Genomic DNA, 17,354 nt, shown 5'->3' with positions numbered 1-17,354 from the left:
TAATTTTACTACCACAACCATATAAATTATATTTTTACTGGTAAAAATTTATATCTACCGGTAAAAATGTTTTCCGATATGATTTCACTGAAATGACTTATTTAAAAAAATATTTTATATATAAATTCGAGACTATTTTTTTTTAGATTTTCCTGGGAGGGGATAACCAGTGAATTTCTGGTTTAGTATCAGGGACGTAATGTCAATTTTTCTGGGGGGGGGAGGCAAAAATAGCCCAGTCAGTGGTCATTTCGATTTCATTAAGATTAATAATGTTTCTTTCAATGTCCTGCATTTATCTGGGCAAATACAAAGAGGGCAAATGCCCTCACCTGTCTCTCCCCAAATGACATCCTATGGGTTTTTACTTTTATTCCCCAAAGACTCAGCGCAGTTTTTATTCGATCAGGAGATGCTAGAACTCAGGAAAAATCTATCTTGTATATCGTCTATTTATCTGTAGTAGATATATTGAAACATACTTTTGATAGTTAATTTTTATTTTGTTGTTTTACTCTCCTTTCATGTTTACCAAAACGTCAGTAAACATCACATTTTCTCTTCGAATTTATTTCGTATTTCATTGCTATCGTGAGGCGCCCGCTTTCTTCGAAAACAAGAAGAATCCTTTGTAGAAAGCATCATTCCCGCTGCATGAAACTAACACGCATCGCTTAACCCGCACATGTTCACTTTGATGATCTTTTAGTGTTCTTGGAAGAAGATTTCCGAAAAAAACACAAGACGCATGGAATACGGAGACAAGTGCGAGATGCTTTTAATTCCGAGCGATCAGGTGTGGCGAATTTCGAATAAGCAACCAGTTCTGTCGATGGAATGCGAGATGCGAGAGCCCGGTCTTGTAAATCACAAGATCGGGTTCCCATCTCGATCGCGAAGATTGCGCTGAATTACACTATCGGAAATAACGCGAAAAGGAAGATATTAATTAACGTTTGTCGAGTCAGACCTACATATGTGTGTACTCTATTCTTTGCAAATCTTCTTTGTAACACGACAGGCCCAGTGCGTTACATACAACGGTGTAAGCACAATCAACTACTACTTAGAAATCTGTAAATAAGACATAAATTTTATTAATTATAAACTATTATTACAGTTACAATCAATAGGTGTAATATAATTTTATTTTTTTATCAATATATTTATCAGTGATACTTCTCAGAAGTCAAAAATTCACGTCAAAAGCAATAAAATCGTGTCGGCGCTGTCGCAGTTACTGAACGTTCCCACTAATAATTGTTTTTGCGATCCCCTATTGACCAAAATTCGATTTGAATATACTTGGATCAGCCCTCTTATAGCAGAAGTTCATAGTAATATCCGTAAGGATAGCTATCATATTTTTAAAACACAGTGTAATATCCAGCAAACCATAGAGCAATATTCGAGATTTAAAAAACATATTATGGTATTTATGTATGTACATAAACCGAACTGTGTGTACAAATAACAGAAATGTGGAGATCTAAGGAACATGCATGTGTCGATCGACCCCCCGCGCGATTGTCGTTTTGTTGAATTTTAGCGGTTGACGACACCTGGTCGAAAGGCGAGTTCTTTTCAGTTGCGGTGGAGCGTAGCAAATTAGCTCTTCACGGGTAAATTCAAGAAGATTATAGGAACGTCTCGAAGTCGCCTCTCCACAAAGTGGAGACCGACCGCCGCCCGTGGACGGCCACAACTCGCTCGTTTTATTATTATAAACGAATTCGAAATAAAAAATATATAATACTTACATACATATATACGTATGGACGAGATACACCGTATCGAAACGTACACCGGATTTTTTTCGTTACGACTCCGCGGTGGTAATCGATTTTGTTACATTGGAGCGATTTAATTCGGTTTGGAGGTATTATTGCTGCACAAAAGTTCAATTTGTAGGAATAATGGAAAATAAAAAGAGAAATCAAAACCTGCGAGCTGTGAAACTATCGACTCTACCATAAAATGTCGGAGCTGAGAAATAAAATATGTCTTACACGTATGAAATATTCAATTAAAAATTACTTGGTAATAGTTATATGGTGACAATGGTCAAAACCAGCATGGCGAAACGTGGAACGAAGCGTAGTGGTGAGCAACAACAATCGTGCCGTTGTGACGACGCGGTTTTATTGCTTTTGACGTTAATTTTTGGCTTCTGAGAAGCGATAATTATTTTTGCGCCCTCCTATTGACTAAAATTCGGTTTGAATATACTTGAATCAATACCTCATATTAGAAGACTGTACATTTCCGTTTCTTTCCCATGAGAGATGAATTGTATTAGTTTGTATTTTGGACTTTCTGAACTTTCATTTGGTTAGGTTTGGGTTTTAACAGCAAATATACGTGTCGCAACTGTCAAATTGAGTTTCATAGACATATTAGAGCAGCATATAATTTCAATAGCGCCTATCAGTTATTTTCGCTAGTAGAAATATATATCTACTGTTGGAAATGTATTTGGACTTCACTAGTGAAAATATAACTTTACTGAAAAGTACACATTCACCGTAACATTTATACACAATGTTTGGATTAGTCATTAGAAAAAAATTATACAAATTAAATTAATCTTAGTGCTCGAAATTTATTGCAGTATACCGAAATTCTCATTCACGGCTATATTAACTTATTTATTGATGAACGACACTTACTATACAGTCCAGAAAGTTACCTGTTTGACATTTAATTTAGTTGTACATCGATAAAAGGGCTGTATGTTGTAACTAGACTATTGATTTTTTGTAACACTAGTAAAACTTCTTATCAAATTAATGTGGTATTTGTTGAATATATAATAACTGCAGATATTTTAGTGTTGTTTTTCATATATGTGCTTTCACCTATTGTTGAACTATAAAACTAATATTATTAAATATTTTTTTGGTTCATAGCGCAACTAAATTTTATAAGCAAAAATTTAGAAATTCTTTAAAATAATTAAGAATGAAAAAAATACAATATTTATTATAAACACAATTTAATTAATTTATTTTAAAGATATACAAATTTATTTAATTATCTATATTTATCAAAAACAAATTATGACGGCATCATTCCTTGAGTTCTCTTCCACTGAGCCCCAGTACGACGGTTGTGATTAGAGCTGACCGATTTATGAACGCCTTTCTTTTGACGATTCAATAAAACGTCTTTCTCTTGCCCTTGTCCTTTAGCTTTACCAACCACATCCCTAAAAAATATAAATAATAAACATTTAGCAATGCATTATATTAAAAAAACATTAATTCACATTACCTCTCTGCTGGTTGACGACTCTTAGTCTTTAAGTCTCGCCTAGCTTGATAACGAGCACGTAACTCTTCCGGATTAACACAAAATTGATCTTTAGGTTTATCGGCTGCAGAAGAAGGCTCAGCTTCATCAGATTCCTCCTATAATTTTTTTAAACATTATACAAGATCAACTTTTTAATAATTACAAAAAAATAAAATCATACTTCACTCTCGCCATGGCATTCTTCAGTCTCTCTAAAAGGCGTAATTTTAAACGATCGTTTCTTATCTAGATCGCCAGCTTCACCGACGTAATTATGATCTGGATCGTCATACGAATCGTCATATTCATCATCATCTGATAAAACACTATTAAAAAAATGTTGTGTATAAGATTTTATATATTAATCTTCATAAAATCATTTATATTCACCTATATTTGACATATTTATTTCTCATTTCATTTATATAACTCTTATCGTTGAGCATATCTGACAAATCCTTATGTTTCGATTTCTTTTTGCCTTTGTGTACTTTACTCAAATCGATATTGTCTCTCGTCATTATATCAAACTCGTCGTTATCATATATGTTCAAACGCTCTATACCCGTCTCTAAGTATTGTTTATCCAACTTATCTTCTGGAATGATAGGCATTTGTGGATCTAACTTCAACAAAGATTCGTCCAAGTTTCCTTCCAAAATGCAATTTATGACACTTTCTGTATTGAAATTATAATGCTGAAGGCATTTCAAGATGAAACCGTGGCCCAAATCTGGCAATATGTCTTGAACTTCGCTTATTAGCGATTGGTTTTTAGTTTCTTCCGGTATATCATTTTGAATTGGTTTTTCATTAATAGTTACGCTGCATTCAGGCACAACGAAATCTTCTACACGATTATCGTTTTGAGGCGAACTATACTTAGATTTCGGCGGCGGATCATCGTAATTGCTCAGAACTGCTTGTAGTATAAAATCACATTTGACAGGATCCCTTAAAATATAAATTTAATGAAAAAACTATTATTTTAACATAATAAAATAATTATTCATACATTTTTTTATAAGCTTGACATAAAATGTCTAAATCTGACTCAATCGGATAAGTCAGATTGTAGTCTTTAATGAAAGATTTCTCCGATAGAGTATCCATGATTATTGTCAAATAACAATTTACATTTTCTTCGATGTGGACACCACTCAGTATATCTTCAATTGTCGTGGAAATTATTAAATGATAGGTATCAATGAGTTCCGAACGCATTGATTCTAAATGTTTATAAATCTCATCAGAATCGTCTTCGCTCAATTCAAAGACTTTTTCATAGATTTTTGTTATTGTGTTTTCATAGAAATTGATTATGCTGAAATGTGATAATTTAATAAATATTTTAAATGGTCAGTAAGATGTAGAAAATGTGAGTGAAAAACATGTTACTAGCATTTTAAATGAGAGTCAAATATATATGGCAAAGATGTATTAAAACTACATCTTGCTAGAAATGAGATTCCAGTAGAAAGTGACAATTGAACAAAGGTGCTTTTACAAACAAAAACAATAAAAAAAGTCATATTTGGAACTCTAAATAATTTGATGATTGGCTAAGCTTACAATGGATATACAGACTTTCAAAAATGATTGGCGGTAATTACTGTAGTTAAAACTACTTAACTGCACTGAGTACCTTTATTTATTAATGATCGAATAATACTCATTGTCTCGTGTACTAAATAGTATTAAAACTCTAAAGTATCTTTTGTTGACATTCATAAAGTGATCACAATGGTTTCGCATATAAAGGTCCACTTGGGAGACATGCTCTTTAATTTAGGACTAGTAGGATTGTTTAACTCTGCTGTTGATACATTACTATAACGACAAAAGATACATACAATGCTATTCCATGCCAAATTGTATTTAGGCGTGTGGTTCGAAGTTCATGAATAAAGAGGGAAAGAGTTTTTGTATTGTAGTAATTGACAATTGTTTTCGAAAGTCTGCGTGGAAATTGTGACCAAACTCTTGGGTGTTCCTAAATAACGATTTGACTCGTGTTTTGTTTAGCCAGATCTTTGTTGTTCTATTATTTTATGTTAGTTAACATGTTTTTGTCTTAGGGTTTACAAATAATTTATGATCATACTTCATATGAAATTCTTTGCTTCTGAATATTTTTCTAGCCGGAGGATGCAATTCTAAAAATATTCTCACTGTCACCGAAGCGTCCAGAATGTGGAGCACTAAATCTTGGATCGTAGGTAAAGTTAAATGTTCAATTGTAGTCGCATTATGCGATTGTAATCCTCCGAAATCTTTCGTGAATCCTTTGAAGATTTCAGGGAGCATTGACGATGATTTATTATCAATTCTCAAAGACACAAACTCAAATACCTGCAAATAAATAATAGATAAAAATAATTTCTATCATACTTCACGAATAATTTCAACAAATTACTTGTTTTAAAAAATCAATAGCAGTTCCAAGATCTACATAATATTTCGGCTGCAGTTCAAAAACAAACTGCAATAGCTTTTTAATATGTTGTCCATTAGTCGTTCCGTAAATCAAACATAGATCCCAAATGATCGGAATTGTGAAAATATATTTATCGTAAATCAACTGCCCTAAATAAGTCTTCGTCATCCATTTATCCTAAAATTACATATCCATAAAAATAGATACAACAAAATTTAAAATTAATAGCAGATATTAACCTGTGCTTCTTTGTTTGAAATCAATCTACTAAATATTATAAATACACGTTTATACGCCTCATTGTACAATTCCATAATATCCATATTAGTAGGTAAACTCAAATATGGTGGATAAGCATCTTGTAAGAACGATACTAACATATCGATACAAGTTGGTTGATGCACAATCGTAGACCAAAATCTTAAATTACATTATAAAAATATTATTCCTCGCATTGTACTTTAGTTTTAGAGTATTTGTATTTATTAACATAAGCATACTTATGATGATCTAAAGATAGCAACCACTTAAGATCGTTGATGTATGACTTTATAGTATCTTTCCAATTGTCCAGGGTTCCAAGCATATCATTGTCATACTTCGGGGCAACTATGTAAAAACTCAACGCTCGATTTTCGACCCAATGTTGATTCTGTATTATAAAATAGTATTTATATATTTAAAAATATAAAAAAACAATCGCAAATGCAAATTACCAAAGCTGGAATTGTTTTGATAACGCCATCATCAATTTTCAGCTTCAATTCTTCTAAGGGAGTATTATCCGGGTTCTATAAAAGCGTATAAATACATATATTATATATTTTTATTAGCCTTAAAGTATTTTTAACTAAAAAACGAACCCGAAAGACAGCTGCGTTAGCCATTTTGACATGACGTGTATGACGTCCACTGGGGGTTATATTTTGACAGTTGTATTAACAGCATAAATTTTGGCCATGTAAATAAATATCGACAAATGTATTATCATTAACTGTCGAGAGATCGAAATATTTTCATCAAGCGTAGATCGAGCCAATGCTATGCCATTTTGTCATTGTTAATGCAAGCATTTCCTACTCAGACCCGATGACATCAAGCACGCTTGGCTTCTCAAACGTTCGTAATAAAACATAATATATTTTGTGGGTGACTAATTTATATATGTATTTATTTAGGTTTATTATTGTCAAAACTTGGCGGCACGCTGGTAACACTGGCGTGACTAACTCGTCTCTTGTCGACTCTGGTGGGCTTGCATATCGATGTGTGCCCCGCGCACCTTCACTGTATATAAATAATAAATATGTAACTATAAATATTCATTAAAATACTACTGCAGCGACTCAATTTGTCTCTAATTGCCATCCGTCACTCCCGTCGTAATTCTTTTTTACATTTTTTTCTTTACAAATGATAATATTAAAGAATGAATGATAAAACCCATATCTATATAAACAAAACCAAAATTACTTAAAATAAAACATTAATCTATTAACATATGACATACAAAAATAATAAATTAAAAACATTCTAAGTCCCTAGTAATCTAGGCATTTTATTACTTTATGCATTTGACACACAGCTATAGACAAACAAACACATACACGCATAATTTTATTACCAGAAGAAAAGTTACACCTAAATCGTCATCCAAAATTACAAATACTACTAGATGTATGAATAAACGTTCTCCTGTATGTCAGTTGATTATTATTTCTATACAAACCATAGGCACATTATAGAAATAAAATATGCTGATTTGTGTTTTATTTAAAAAAAATACAATTATATTTATTTGTATCGCGTATCAATAAAAATATTGTTACGGCCAAATACAAATGTCAATCGTACGTTTTTAGGTTACAGCGACCGTTTCAAATTTGTTGTTTACTTATTACATATAAACATCTAGCACATAGTTTTAATATTATAAAATGTAAGAAAAAGTATAATTATAATGGAAAGTAAGAATAAAGCTATTAATAAAGATCCAAAAGTGCGCAAAACCTTAGTTCGCGATGTTGAAGTCAAAGTACCTAAAACAAGCAGGACTAACCTAGGTCTTGTTTCCAAATGTGTCAAAACCAGTGAAAAGCAAATAAAAGCCAATTTTGCCGTTCCTGCGGTCAACTCGTCTAGAAAGATATCCAAACAGATAGAAACGATCGAAAATTTAGATCCAGAAGTGTTTATTACGCCTAGTGAAACGGATCTGATTGAAATCAATAAAAAGGTTATACATAATTGATATATTGATCATAAAAAATGTGTATTTTAATTTGTATTTTAATAATTCAGGTTGGACAAAAGTTGAACTATCATTTCGATGAAGCTGTATATAAAAATCTTGTGGCATTGAATATAGACGATGCTGTGTCAGCTTCCAAACAAAGGTCGAAGATATCTAGTCGTAAAATTGCCGTATCGGCAAACAGGGACATCGAGCCGAATTTAGACGACTTTTACGAGTGCAAAAAGGAACCAGATAAGCCTATCATGGTGTCAGCGGTCAAAGTCAAATTATCGCCCGTTTCTTATTATGACGGCAAAGACTTGTATCACAAATTTAAGTCGTTTAAGTATTAAGTTTAATTTAATATTATTTATTTTGTATTTATAAAGTCAAGTTTGAAAGACACTTTATTTTTATTATTTATCTTAAGAGAATAAATATTTTGTCAACTTATCTAGATTCAAATGTGTTGTTTTTTTATTTCCCTATGGGTATTTTGATTCTAATATTTCCACTATTTTCTAATTCATTTCTCAGACTAAGCGTGGGCCAAAAGTCACTTTATCATTTAAAAATTATTTAACTTTTTTAGGGTGAAATTTTATTATAAAATTCTTTTAAAATTTAAAAATAGAAGCTTGGATATTGTAGGTAACAACAAAAAAAATAGGTTTGTTATTATTGCAATGTTACAATCTGAGCTTTGCTGACCGTTTGTAAAAAGTTTGCTGACCATCTATAATTAAGATCTACACTATTGATATTGCTGAGAGAATAAGAACATTATTTGTGGATTTTACATTAAAGTGTCTATGAAGAAACATTTGTGAATATAAAAATGGGTCATCAGCAAAATATTATTTTTTATACATACGTAAAAAAACTCCATGCTATGTAAAAGATAAAGAAATAAAATATATAAAAAAAGTTTTTTAATTTTTAAATGGTAAGGTGAGTTTTGACCTGCCTAATTCTATATGAATCAAAAACAAGAATAAGGTAAACAGATAATGCAACGAAGTTCGACTTTTGCTGATGTACCGAACTTTAGCCTACAAGTCTTTTATCACTATTCCAAAAAAATACATACATCTGCATTAGAAAGTGCCATAAACAAAGGTGCTTTATTAACTAGTCATATAAAGCACCCAAGAGTCAGACGGAAACAATCCCCACTTTCAAACTTTCAAAAACCATAAACATTAATTACCATAATAAAAACTTGTATAATCTTTTGTTACAAGTAAACATTATACTGTACTATTGTCGAAACAATAGTAATTGTTTCGCTTAGAAAATAGTTCTTAATCGTGATATAGGTACTTATGCTTCATTAGATTGATGGCTTTGATAATATAACCCGTCCGTCTTCAGAGGAGCACCAGTGAAGATCAAAGTATGTTCAAAGAATATTAATAATGAAGCATAATCCGGTACGTACATTTTAATTTATTTTAAGTGAAAATTTCTTTATCATTTGTTTAAAGCAATTTTCTAAAATTAAATGCCTCACGTAAAGTGTGAAATTTCTCATGCAGTACTGAAAATTAAAATTTTTGTTGTTGGTATTAAAATTACTCATTTTAGTGCATTTTACACTGAAATCAAGTCGGTCTTTATAATTTCAATATAATGTCAAGTTTTTTTGTGATATGGAAAAGAGAATCAGCAAAGTGAATGATTGACTACATTTCTATACTTTTTATTGACTTGATTTCGAAAGTTTTTATTAAAATTAAAAATATTATGATGTGATTTATGTATATTACTTGTTCTTCTACCACTTTTTTGCGCCGAGACTCCAATGGGCGCAGGTTATGAACAGGAGCAATGAAGATTGCAGAAGAGAATAATACAACTGTATGTAGTTCTGACGACTGATTAGTGACTCCTTTTATTCGCTTAATTACTCCATATTTATAATTAAAATTTAATTCGATACACGTGTGAATAATGATAATTACATATTAATGTGCAACATGTGTAAATAATTATTTATATACAATTTGATTAATATGTAATATGTGTCTATAATAATTTATTCGTTGCTACGCGAATTTACAAAATAATTTGAGGTTATAAAACCCGACCATTAGCGAAGTTAATTTGTTGTTCCAAACAACTTAAATAACATAATAGTCAACAATAAAATTTCGAAAAAAGTGTACTTAATTTCAAATTGAGTATAAATTAAATAATTTTTAACAAATAAAATAAATAGTAAAATCAAAGATGAGAAATACTACGTCTGTATGTACTTCTTCCGCCTATTTTCCCTTGAGATTTGAGTCGGCATGATTTGAATTTCGGACTTGATCTAATGAAGTTCTAAAACTATAATTATTTTTATAACTTTCATTAGTTTAGAACAGCAAACATGCGTTTCGCAACTGTCAAAATCAGAACGCTCGTTACCGAGCGTTCCTACTGCGACGGCGCCGACGTTTTTGACGTGAATTTTCACCTTAGCCAACTTACAATGTTTTACTTACATTAGTAAGCTATTGTACAAAAATATTTTTTATGTTTGTGAAAATGTAATGCATTAAAAGTATATGCTTATAAAATAGACTTAAATGTATATATAAAATCTAATATAAATAAATTATACGGTTATAAAATGGTCTTAATGTAGGCTTACCATAATTAGGGACAGTTAAAAAAACATCCCATTAGAAATGTATCCGATTCATTCTTAATGACATCGGATCCGGCAATTCTTGCCAAAGTAGCAAAAGCTGATATATCAGATTTCCTACAAAAGTGTTGATATTTGCTCACTTAGTGAGAGGCTCATTTCGACACACACTTAAGCATTTGTAAGCCAAGCCTTTTGGGATTACTATCTAAATAACAATATTACATTATAAAAACAAATATTTGTTCAGAAAATGTTATTTTCCCTTGAAGCCTATTACAAATATCGAATTTTTTCAGATCCGGCAATAAGCACATGAAACTGAATGTATTATTTATTTATTTTGCTGTATTAAATCTAGTTGCCAAATTACCGATAATATAATATATACAATATTAAATTTATAAAATTCAGCTGGTGCTGTTGTTGATTTTTAGTTATTTGTTTCTTCCTCAGGTATTTGATCTAAATTTTCAGATCGAATACCTAATTTTACTGCTACTAATTTACATTCGTTGAATATTTCCTCTCATGTCTAATATTTTTTTAACGTCCTAAAAGCAATAAAGTCAACAATAATTTGCAAACAAATTTTAACACAAACGGAGCTGCTTCAAAAAACTACAATCTGTCCCTTTGAATAATAATGTTTATTGTTAAAGTACTACCTATAAAGTGGGTGCTTTTGAAGACAATGTTCCGCTCCTTTTATTTATTATATAATGTGTATATAAAAAGGCTAAAGGAACTTATAACTGAAATACATCAGTATATAGGTACATCTTAAGCAACTGTAGTTTAGTTCAGATTCATTATTTGAGGTGTTTTTACTTTTTTTATAAATATATTCTTGCTATGATTTTTTCCAGAGCCCCTCAAGGAAAACGGGCCCCGGGAATTTACCCCCTCTCAGTAGACCTGATTATATGCTACTGCAATAGGTATGACAAGAGACTAAAAATATTGTGTATAGGCAAGTAATGAAATACATTTGTAATAACAGGATGAATAAAATCAATTATAATTAATAAGTAAAGTGTTTCAGTGGTCTTAAACATTTTTTATATATGTATGTATATATTATATTTAATTACTATTATTGCATAAAAAAGGTAGTAAGTTTAAAAATAATAAAATGTAACGTAATTAAATTATAAATAGGTAGTAGGATTTCTCGGAAAAATCTCATAGTGACTAAGAGTTTAAATATTTATTTATTAATATTATTGTTTTAAACTGTATTTTATATTTTTTCTGTTTTTATACATTATTTATGATTTTAGTCTTGTCTGTATCATTGTTTTTAAAGTATCTGTCTTTATTAAAAACTTATTATGATTTGTCGCTACATGTATAATACATATTATGTTTAGTTTGAAAAAAAGTATTAGCATTTTTTTGTTTCCTGGCCCCACCTGTTTCTATTATCACCAGCCACCACTGATTATAAGATATTTAAAAAAAATTTTTTTAGGAATTCTATTTGAGATAGATTCCTTTACCATTTTTTTTGAGTTTGTATTAAAATAATAACAATATAAAGACAATAATATTTCTTTATTTATTTATTTAAAACATCTATTCAATTGTTTCACATAGAGATTATTCGTAAACAGACAATACAGATACTATTTGTTACTATCATAATACACTGACAGTTATACAATTGATAGTAAGATCTTTTCTCGATGGTATATATTATATATATATGTATATAATAATTTTAAAATGTATTTTAAAACATTCAATAGTTTTTTTTTATTAAAAAGTGAACAACAAAAATACATTTAATCCTAATAAAAATCACACTGTATGGAATGGAACATTCAGATCACTGACGGCCGACAGTCATTCGTCGCCGACTCGCTACTTCAAAAAAATAAATTCGAATTGGTCTAAAATTTGGTTTTAATAACTAGGTGCAGTTTGTTTAAAATTTAGAATAATAGAATATGGGGGTCTTCACAAACATTTAATAAATGATTTAACAATCAGATTGAAACACTAATATATCAATAGTTTATATATTGCGTAAATGCATTATGTAGATTTTTATATAGCGGACTTGCCGCTTAATTTTAAAGACACGTAACTACCATGTCCGTTACATTGTTATGGAGCCGTCGAGTCGCATGCGACTCGTCGTGGATCATCTCATCGTCTTCGTTGACGCAGACAACGAATTACCAAAGAAATCAAAATAATCGACTCACAAAGTGTATTACCGTCGACATTGGCGTAAATAAAAGCCAAATTGATTTTGCGCTCGTCATCGCCGCAAAGCGTACATCACCACTCGCGAATACCAACATCGACGGTTCACACTTTACGACTCCACTCATGAAATTTTGTTGCGCCACCGTGAAAATAAAACTAATGGCGAAAAGCTGACGATACTTCGCAGGTTCAGACACATTACAGAAAGCGCCAGTTTCGCGATCAAGTCGATGATCAATATCTCAAACGACACATTGAAAATCTCCATCGTGAACCTGGCGACGTTCAGACTTGTGCGCTGCGAATATTTGGCGACGAACGGACTCTTTATTATGTTTGTGCAGTGCGCTAAGTGCGCGGGAGTGATGCTTCGGTTTCCATTCGTTATATTTGAAAAGAGCAAACTATTCTGTAGCACGTCAGCTTTTATGTTACGACTAAGCAATGCAATACAGTTGATTGCATTGTCAACTCTCGATAATTCCTTTCGATCTTGACATTTTGCGATGTACAGATTGGTAAATCTGCGGCTCGCGTTTTGTTTGTTACGCTTGTAGAAGTCGCCGAGGGCGACAGCCAAAGGGGAGTACGACGGGTGCGGCGCGTTTTCGATGATGTCAAGACTCAAGAGGGAGTATCGAGGGTTGGATGCTCCGCTGGCCCACGACCCTCAGCTAGGGAATTTGCAGTACAGCGCATAGTGAAGATCGTAGCCGGAGAAGCGGCAGTACTGCGTGTCCTTCTGCTGGTAACAACCGAAAGTCGACAGATTCTTCAATTCACGCGGAGCTTCAGCGGATGCGGACTCCTAATAAATAAAAATCAATACAATATCTTTCAAGGCTTCTATAATATAATATAATACGCTTTTAATAAAAAATTACTTCATTGGCAAACAGAGTCAGCACGAATTTTCCTGGACGGAACGTGTCGATGACACGCGTTATCACTTCTTCGTAGCTTTCGACCGGAACGTTAGTCTCAAAAGACACATAAGAGTATTCCGGCTCCGGTGTAATGTGAATAGTCATGTAACATCCCTAAAATTACAAAGAAATCAATATAAATGAATATTATAAAAGCTTAAGCATATACTTTAGATATATATTAAAAATGTTAAGAATATACAATTAAACTGCATCTATGTTAGAAATCCTACACAAAAACTACTTACATTTGGCAAATCTGGCTCTCCCTTGTAAATGTGCATTGTCAGGAAAAAAATACTAACATTAAATTCCAATTAACTTACATATTCCTATAGTATAAATTTATTTTTTACAATCCTAAATTGCGAGTTTAAGTATAGTCAATATGTTTAAGAAACTTACTTCTTTTGTGACACCGTTCATTGAATAACCGCATGGATCAAAGAGAAAATCGTCAATCACCATCCCTGGGATTATCTTCTCAATACCAGATTTCTGCAATAAATAAAATATATTACATACGGAAACGTATTAAAAAAAAACTTATTTAATAGAATGCCTTACCTTAGTGGCTTCTTTAGCGTCCTTGCAACACTCTTTCGTAAAAATGGCCATAATCTCCGGGTCCAAATCAGACATGAGCATCTCCATGGTCTGATCCGGCTCCGGCAAATATTCGATTGCCCGTCTAGCCCTGTCGTGTTGCTCTTCTTTTTCCATAGCTCCCACTGTACCTGAAACCACAACTGATCGTCAGGTCGAGTGGCAACTTTAATTTTGCGTCGCTATAGGCAAAATTAATCGGGAATTATCTTTTAAATTAGCAATTTTTTCCCACCTATGTAGCCATCGCATAACTCAACACACCGCGTATAAACGTGTACACATACCTTCGACGGGCAGTAAAGTATATAAATACCAGCAGTCTTTATCCTCCGGCCCTAGCACATAGGCCGAACCCTCTTCGAAGAACGTGTCCAAAAATTCAACCTGAAACAATAAAAATAAGCATATTACATCTCTCCTTCCACCAGTAAAAGCACTGTAATCACCGAGTGATCGTTGGCATTTGCACTTTGCTCGGCTGCTTATAAGCGTGTTTCTAATCTATATGTATTTTCAGACTGTCTATTAGTTTACTTATCGCATCGAATGAAAAAATGTGCGACATCTCAAAACCCGTGTAAACTAGAGATCATTGCATCAATTCGCTTCGTTGTTGAATATGCTAGCAAATAATAAAATAATATTTGCAATTTTTATATTAACATTTAAAAATCGCAAGAATATTAAGGGCGAACTTTACAAATATTTAAAAAAAAAAAAGCAGTTTACCATGAAAGCGATAGGAGAGGAAGGGGGTTTTAATGGATAAAATTCAGCGACTTGGATTAGTGGAGACTTTTTGAAGATTTACCCATTAAAAAAAAGGGGGGGGGAGGAGGGGGAAAAAATAGGCCAGTCAGTAGTCGTTCATTAAAATTCATGGTAATTCATTAAATGACATGCATTTTTCTGGCAAAATTTTCCCCCTCTCAATTACGTCCCTGTTTAAAATCCACGTCAAAAGCAATAAAGTCGTGCCATTGCCGTCGCAATGGAAGCGCTTGGTTTTCTGTATATTAAGACATGCAAATGCCCATATCTACCCCCCCCCCCCCATATGACAAAATGCAATAAAATCATGCCGTCGCAGTTTAAACGCTCGGTTATATAGGGTTCATATTAGGACTTTTTATAATCGAAATCCTTTTCGAGTCGAATGAAGCATATCTAAGCTGAATTTTGACCAATAGGAGAGCGCAAAAAAATTATTACTTCTCAGAAGTTAAAAATCTACGTCCAATCCACAATTAGATGTTTTATTTATTTAAATTAAATTAAGACCATCGTAACCTAACTGGTTGCCCCAATGCGTTACGGTGGCCGAAAACAATCATTCTATTATTTCAATACAAAAAAAAAATATATATTTAAAATAATACGTATTTTACTCTAAACATACGAATTAGCGATCATTTTGATATTTAAAGAAAACAAATACATTTCTTAGATGTTTTTTGACTGAATTTATTATAACTATATTTAATTTATTTTGTTTCTGAAGCTTTTAAAAAGCTTATTTTTATTTAAATTGTATATTTTTGTAGAGGATTCTACACAATTGTCCGGTAGAAAGTGACAATTGAACAAATGTGCTTTACGAGCAAAAATACAATAATCCATATTTTATCAAGGTGCTTTATGTTAAATTCGGTTCGGTGATTATTGCGTAAACAAAAATTGCGCACAGCAAAAATTCTGATCATAGATGATCAATATACACATATATGTATGTATATATAATAAAAAAATAATGTCTGTATATATAAAATATGTTAATATGATTTTAAATATCACGTTTTAACACATTTTCTATAATTACACAAATTTTTACTTAAAAATTGAGAAAATATAAAGCAGTTGGAATTAAAAGTAAAATATAATTGATAACCAAACAATCACATATATTCAGTTGACATCACCAATGCGTGAAATAATGCGAATAACTTTTCACGCAAAACGTCCAACGTTGCACCTGATGCGCCTTCTTGTTGGAACCACTCGTCTTCTGCATCAATATATTCGATTTCGTGCCAAGAATAATCGGTTATAATGCGCCTACAGTGCTCACCATTGACTGTTACAGTCCGACCTTCATCGTTTTCAAAAAAGCAAGACAAAATGACGCCACCCGACCACAATGCGCACCAAACAGTTACTTTTCATGCATATAATAGACTCTCGTGAATCACATAAGGATTTTCCTCGCTTCATATGCGGCAATTTTGCTTAAAAACATACCCAGAAATGTGGAAATGTGCTTCACAAGAGAACAAGATTTTCTTTGAAAAATTAGCAGCAACTCCCTGCTGTTTTAACACTCAATCTGCGTAAATTATTCGCTGTTCATGGTCTCTGTGCTTCAGTTCTTGTATTATTTTAATTTTATATAGGTATAGGTGCAAAATGCGCCAAAGGGAGCCATAATAAAAGCCCAAAAGCTGCGAACGCCGACGAATCGACACTTCTGGATCTTCAACCACACTTTCATTTAATTTATATTATTTTTTATAATTAAAGATGTGGAAAACAATAAAAAAAAATTAATCATACTCAGTAAAACGACATAATAAATATGGAGATTGATGGAAATATGTGTAAAGATCATCATATGATACCAGAAAAAATGAATATATATTATATTTAAAATATATTGTGAATTCAATGCCTCAGTTTAATAAATTAGTACAATACAATAATGAAACATTTAATGTAAAATTTATATTAGAAGAAATTCACAATATAATTTGCAAACTAAAAAAAGCAGTAATATTCTCGGATGAACGGGCGCCACGATGATGCACAGGCCTAACTATATCTCCAATGCTCCCAGTCTCTTAATTTTTTCAATTGAATTGTTTGCTCAGTAAGACGTAAAATTGACCACAATCTTCCCGTAAATTCCCAATACACAGTTCGTACAGAATTGTTATTTTATAGAGACACACATTTCAACACTTTGAACACGCGTGATTATTGACAGCTGTCTGATTTACTGTG

The 17,354-nt window shown here is 32.0% G+C and overlaps 3 protein-coding genes across 4 annotated transcripts in view; 1 reads left to right on the top strand and 2 right to left on the bottom strand.

Annotated features, from left to right (window-relative positions):
• Positions 1 to 2,978: 2,978 nt before the first annotated feature.
• On the bottom strand, positions 2,979 to 6,646 carry LOC148229238 (activating signal cointegrator 1 complex subunit 2). The gene is made up of 11 exons (XM_088197534.1): positions 6,595 to 6,646; positions 6,448 to 6,522; positions 6,232 to 6,383; positions 5,971 to 6,151; positions 5,711 to 5,908; positions 5,399 to 5,646; positions 4,310 to 4,618; positions 3,685 to 4,248; positions 3,476 to 3,620; positions 3,274 to 3,410; positions 2,979 to 3,208 (listed from the first exon to the last, which is right to left on the bottom strand). Exons 1-11 carry the CDS (start codon positions 6,616 to 6,618, stop codon positions 3,058 to 3,060), a joined length of 2,184 nt encoding a protein of 727 aa, XP_088053660.1. The 5' UTR covers positions 6,619 to 6,646; the 3' UTR covers positions 2,979 to 3,057.
• A 906-nt stretch (positions 6,647 to 7,552) lies between these two features.
• On the top strand, positions 7,553 to 8,432 carry LOC148229237 (uncharacterized). The gene is made up of 2 exons (XM_088197385.1): positions 7,553 to 7,967; positions 8,033 to 8,432. Exons 1-2 carry the CDS (start codon positions 7,692 to 7,694, stop codon positions 8,318 to 8,320), a joined length of 564 nt encoding a protein of 187 aa, XP_088053511.1. The 5' UTR covers positions 7,553 to 7,691; the 3' UTR covers positions 8,321 to 8,432.
• A 3,715-nt stretch (positions 8,433 to 12,147) lies between these two features.
• The window catches only part of SamDC (S-adenosylmethionine decarboxylase), a 31,068-nt gene continuing 25,861 nt past the window's right edge, over positions 12,148 to 17,354 (bottom strand). Inside the window, exons 4-9 of one of the 2 annotated variants that reach the window (XM_088197707.1) lie at positions 14,642 to 14,741; positions 14,316 to 14,485; positions 14,154 to 14,246; positions 13,997 to 14,017; positions 13,707 to 13,862; positions 12,148 to 13,630 (exon numbers count right to left, since the gene is read on the bottom strand). In XM_088197707.1, the coding sequence (XP_088053833.1) occupies positions 13,493 to 13,630; positions 13,707 to 13,862; positions 13,997 to 14,017; positions 14,154 to 14,246; positions 14,316 to 14,485; positions 14,642 to 14,741 (678 nt within the window). In that variant the 3' untranslated portion in view covers positions 12,148 to 13,492. The remainder of the gene's footprint in view (positions 13,631 to 13,706; positions 13,863 to 13,996; positions 14,018 to 14,153; positions 14,247 to 14,315; positions 14,486 to 14,641; positions 14,742 to 17,354) is intronic. The other variant, XM_088197706.1, reaches the window with a different exon arrangement.

This window comes from Plectrocnemia conspersa, unplaced genomic scaffold (genome assembly GCF_051122295.1).
Source record: "Plectrocnemia conspersa isolate PC_06_02 unplaced genomic scaffold, ASM5112229v1 ptg000011l, whole genome shotgun sequence".
Taxonomy (NCBI): Eukaryota; Metazoa; Arthropoda; class Insecta; order Trichoptera; family Polycentropodidae; genus Plectrocnemia; species Plectrocnemia conspersa.
This window is presented reverse-complemented; position numbering and strand designations above follow the sequence as displayed.

What these genes read in the sequence shown, in the direction of transcription:
- LOC148229238 (XM_088197534.1), bottom strand. Translation starts at nt 6,618, where the DNA reads ATGGCTAACGCAGCTGTCTTTCGG. An exon ending in TTTCAAACAAAGAAGCACAG is followed by an intron (nt 5,909 to 5,970) that starts GTTAATATCTGC and finishes ATGTAATTTTAG; the next exon opens with GATAAATGGATGACGAAGAC. An exon ending in CTATTGATTTTTTAAAACAA is followed by an intron (nt 5,647 to 5,710) that starts GTAATTTGTTGA and finishes ATTTATTTGCAG; the next exon opens with GTATTTGAGTTTGTGTCTTT.
- LOC148229237 (XM_088197385.1), top strand. Translation starts at nt 7,692, where the DNA reads ATGGAAAGTAAGAATAAAGCTATTAATAAAGATCCAAAAGTGCGCAAA. An exon ending in TGATTGAAATCAATAAAAAG is followed by an intron (nt 7,968 to 8,032) that starts GTTATACATAAT and finishes TTAATAATTCAG; the next exon opens with GTTGGACAAAAGTTGAACTA.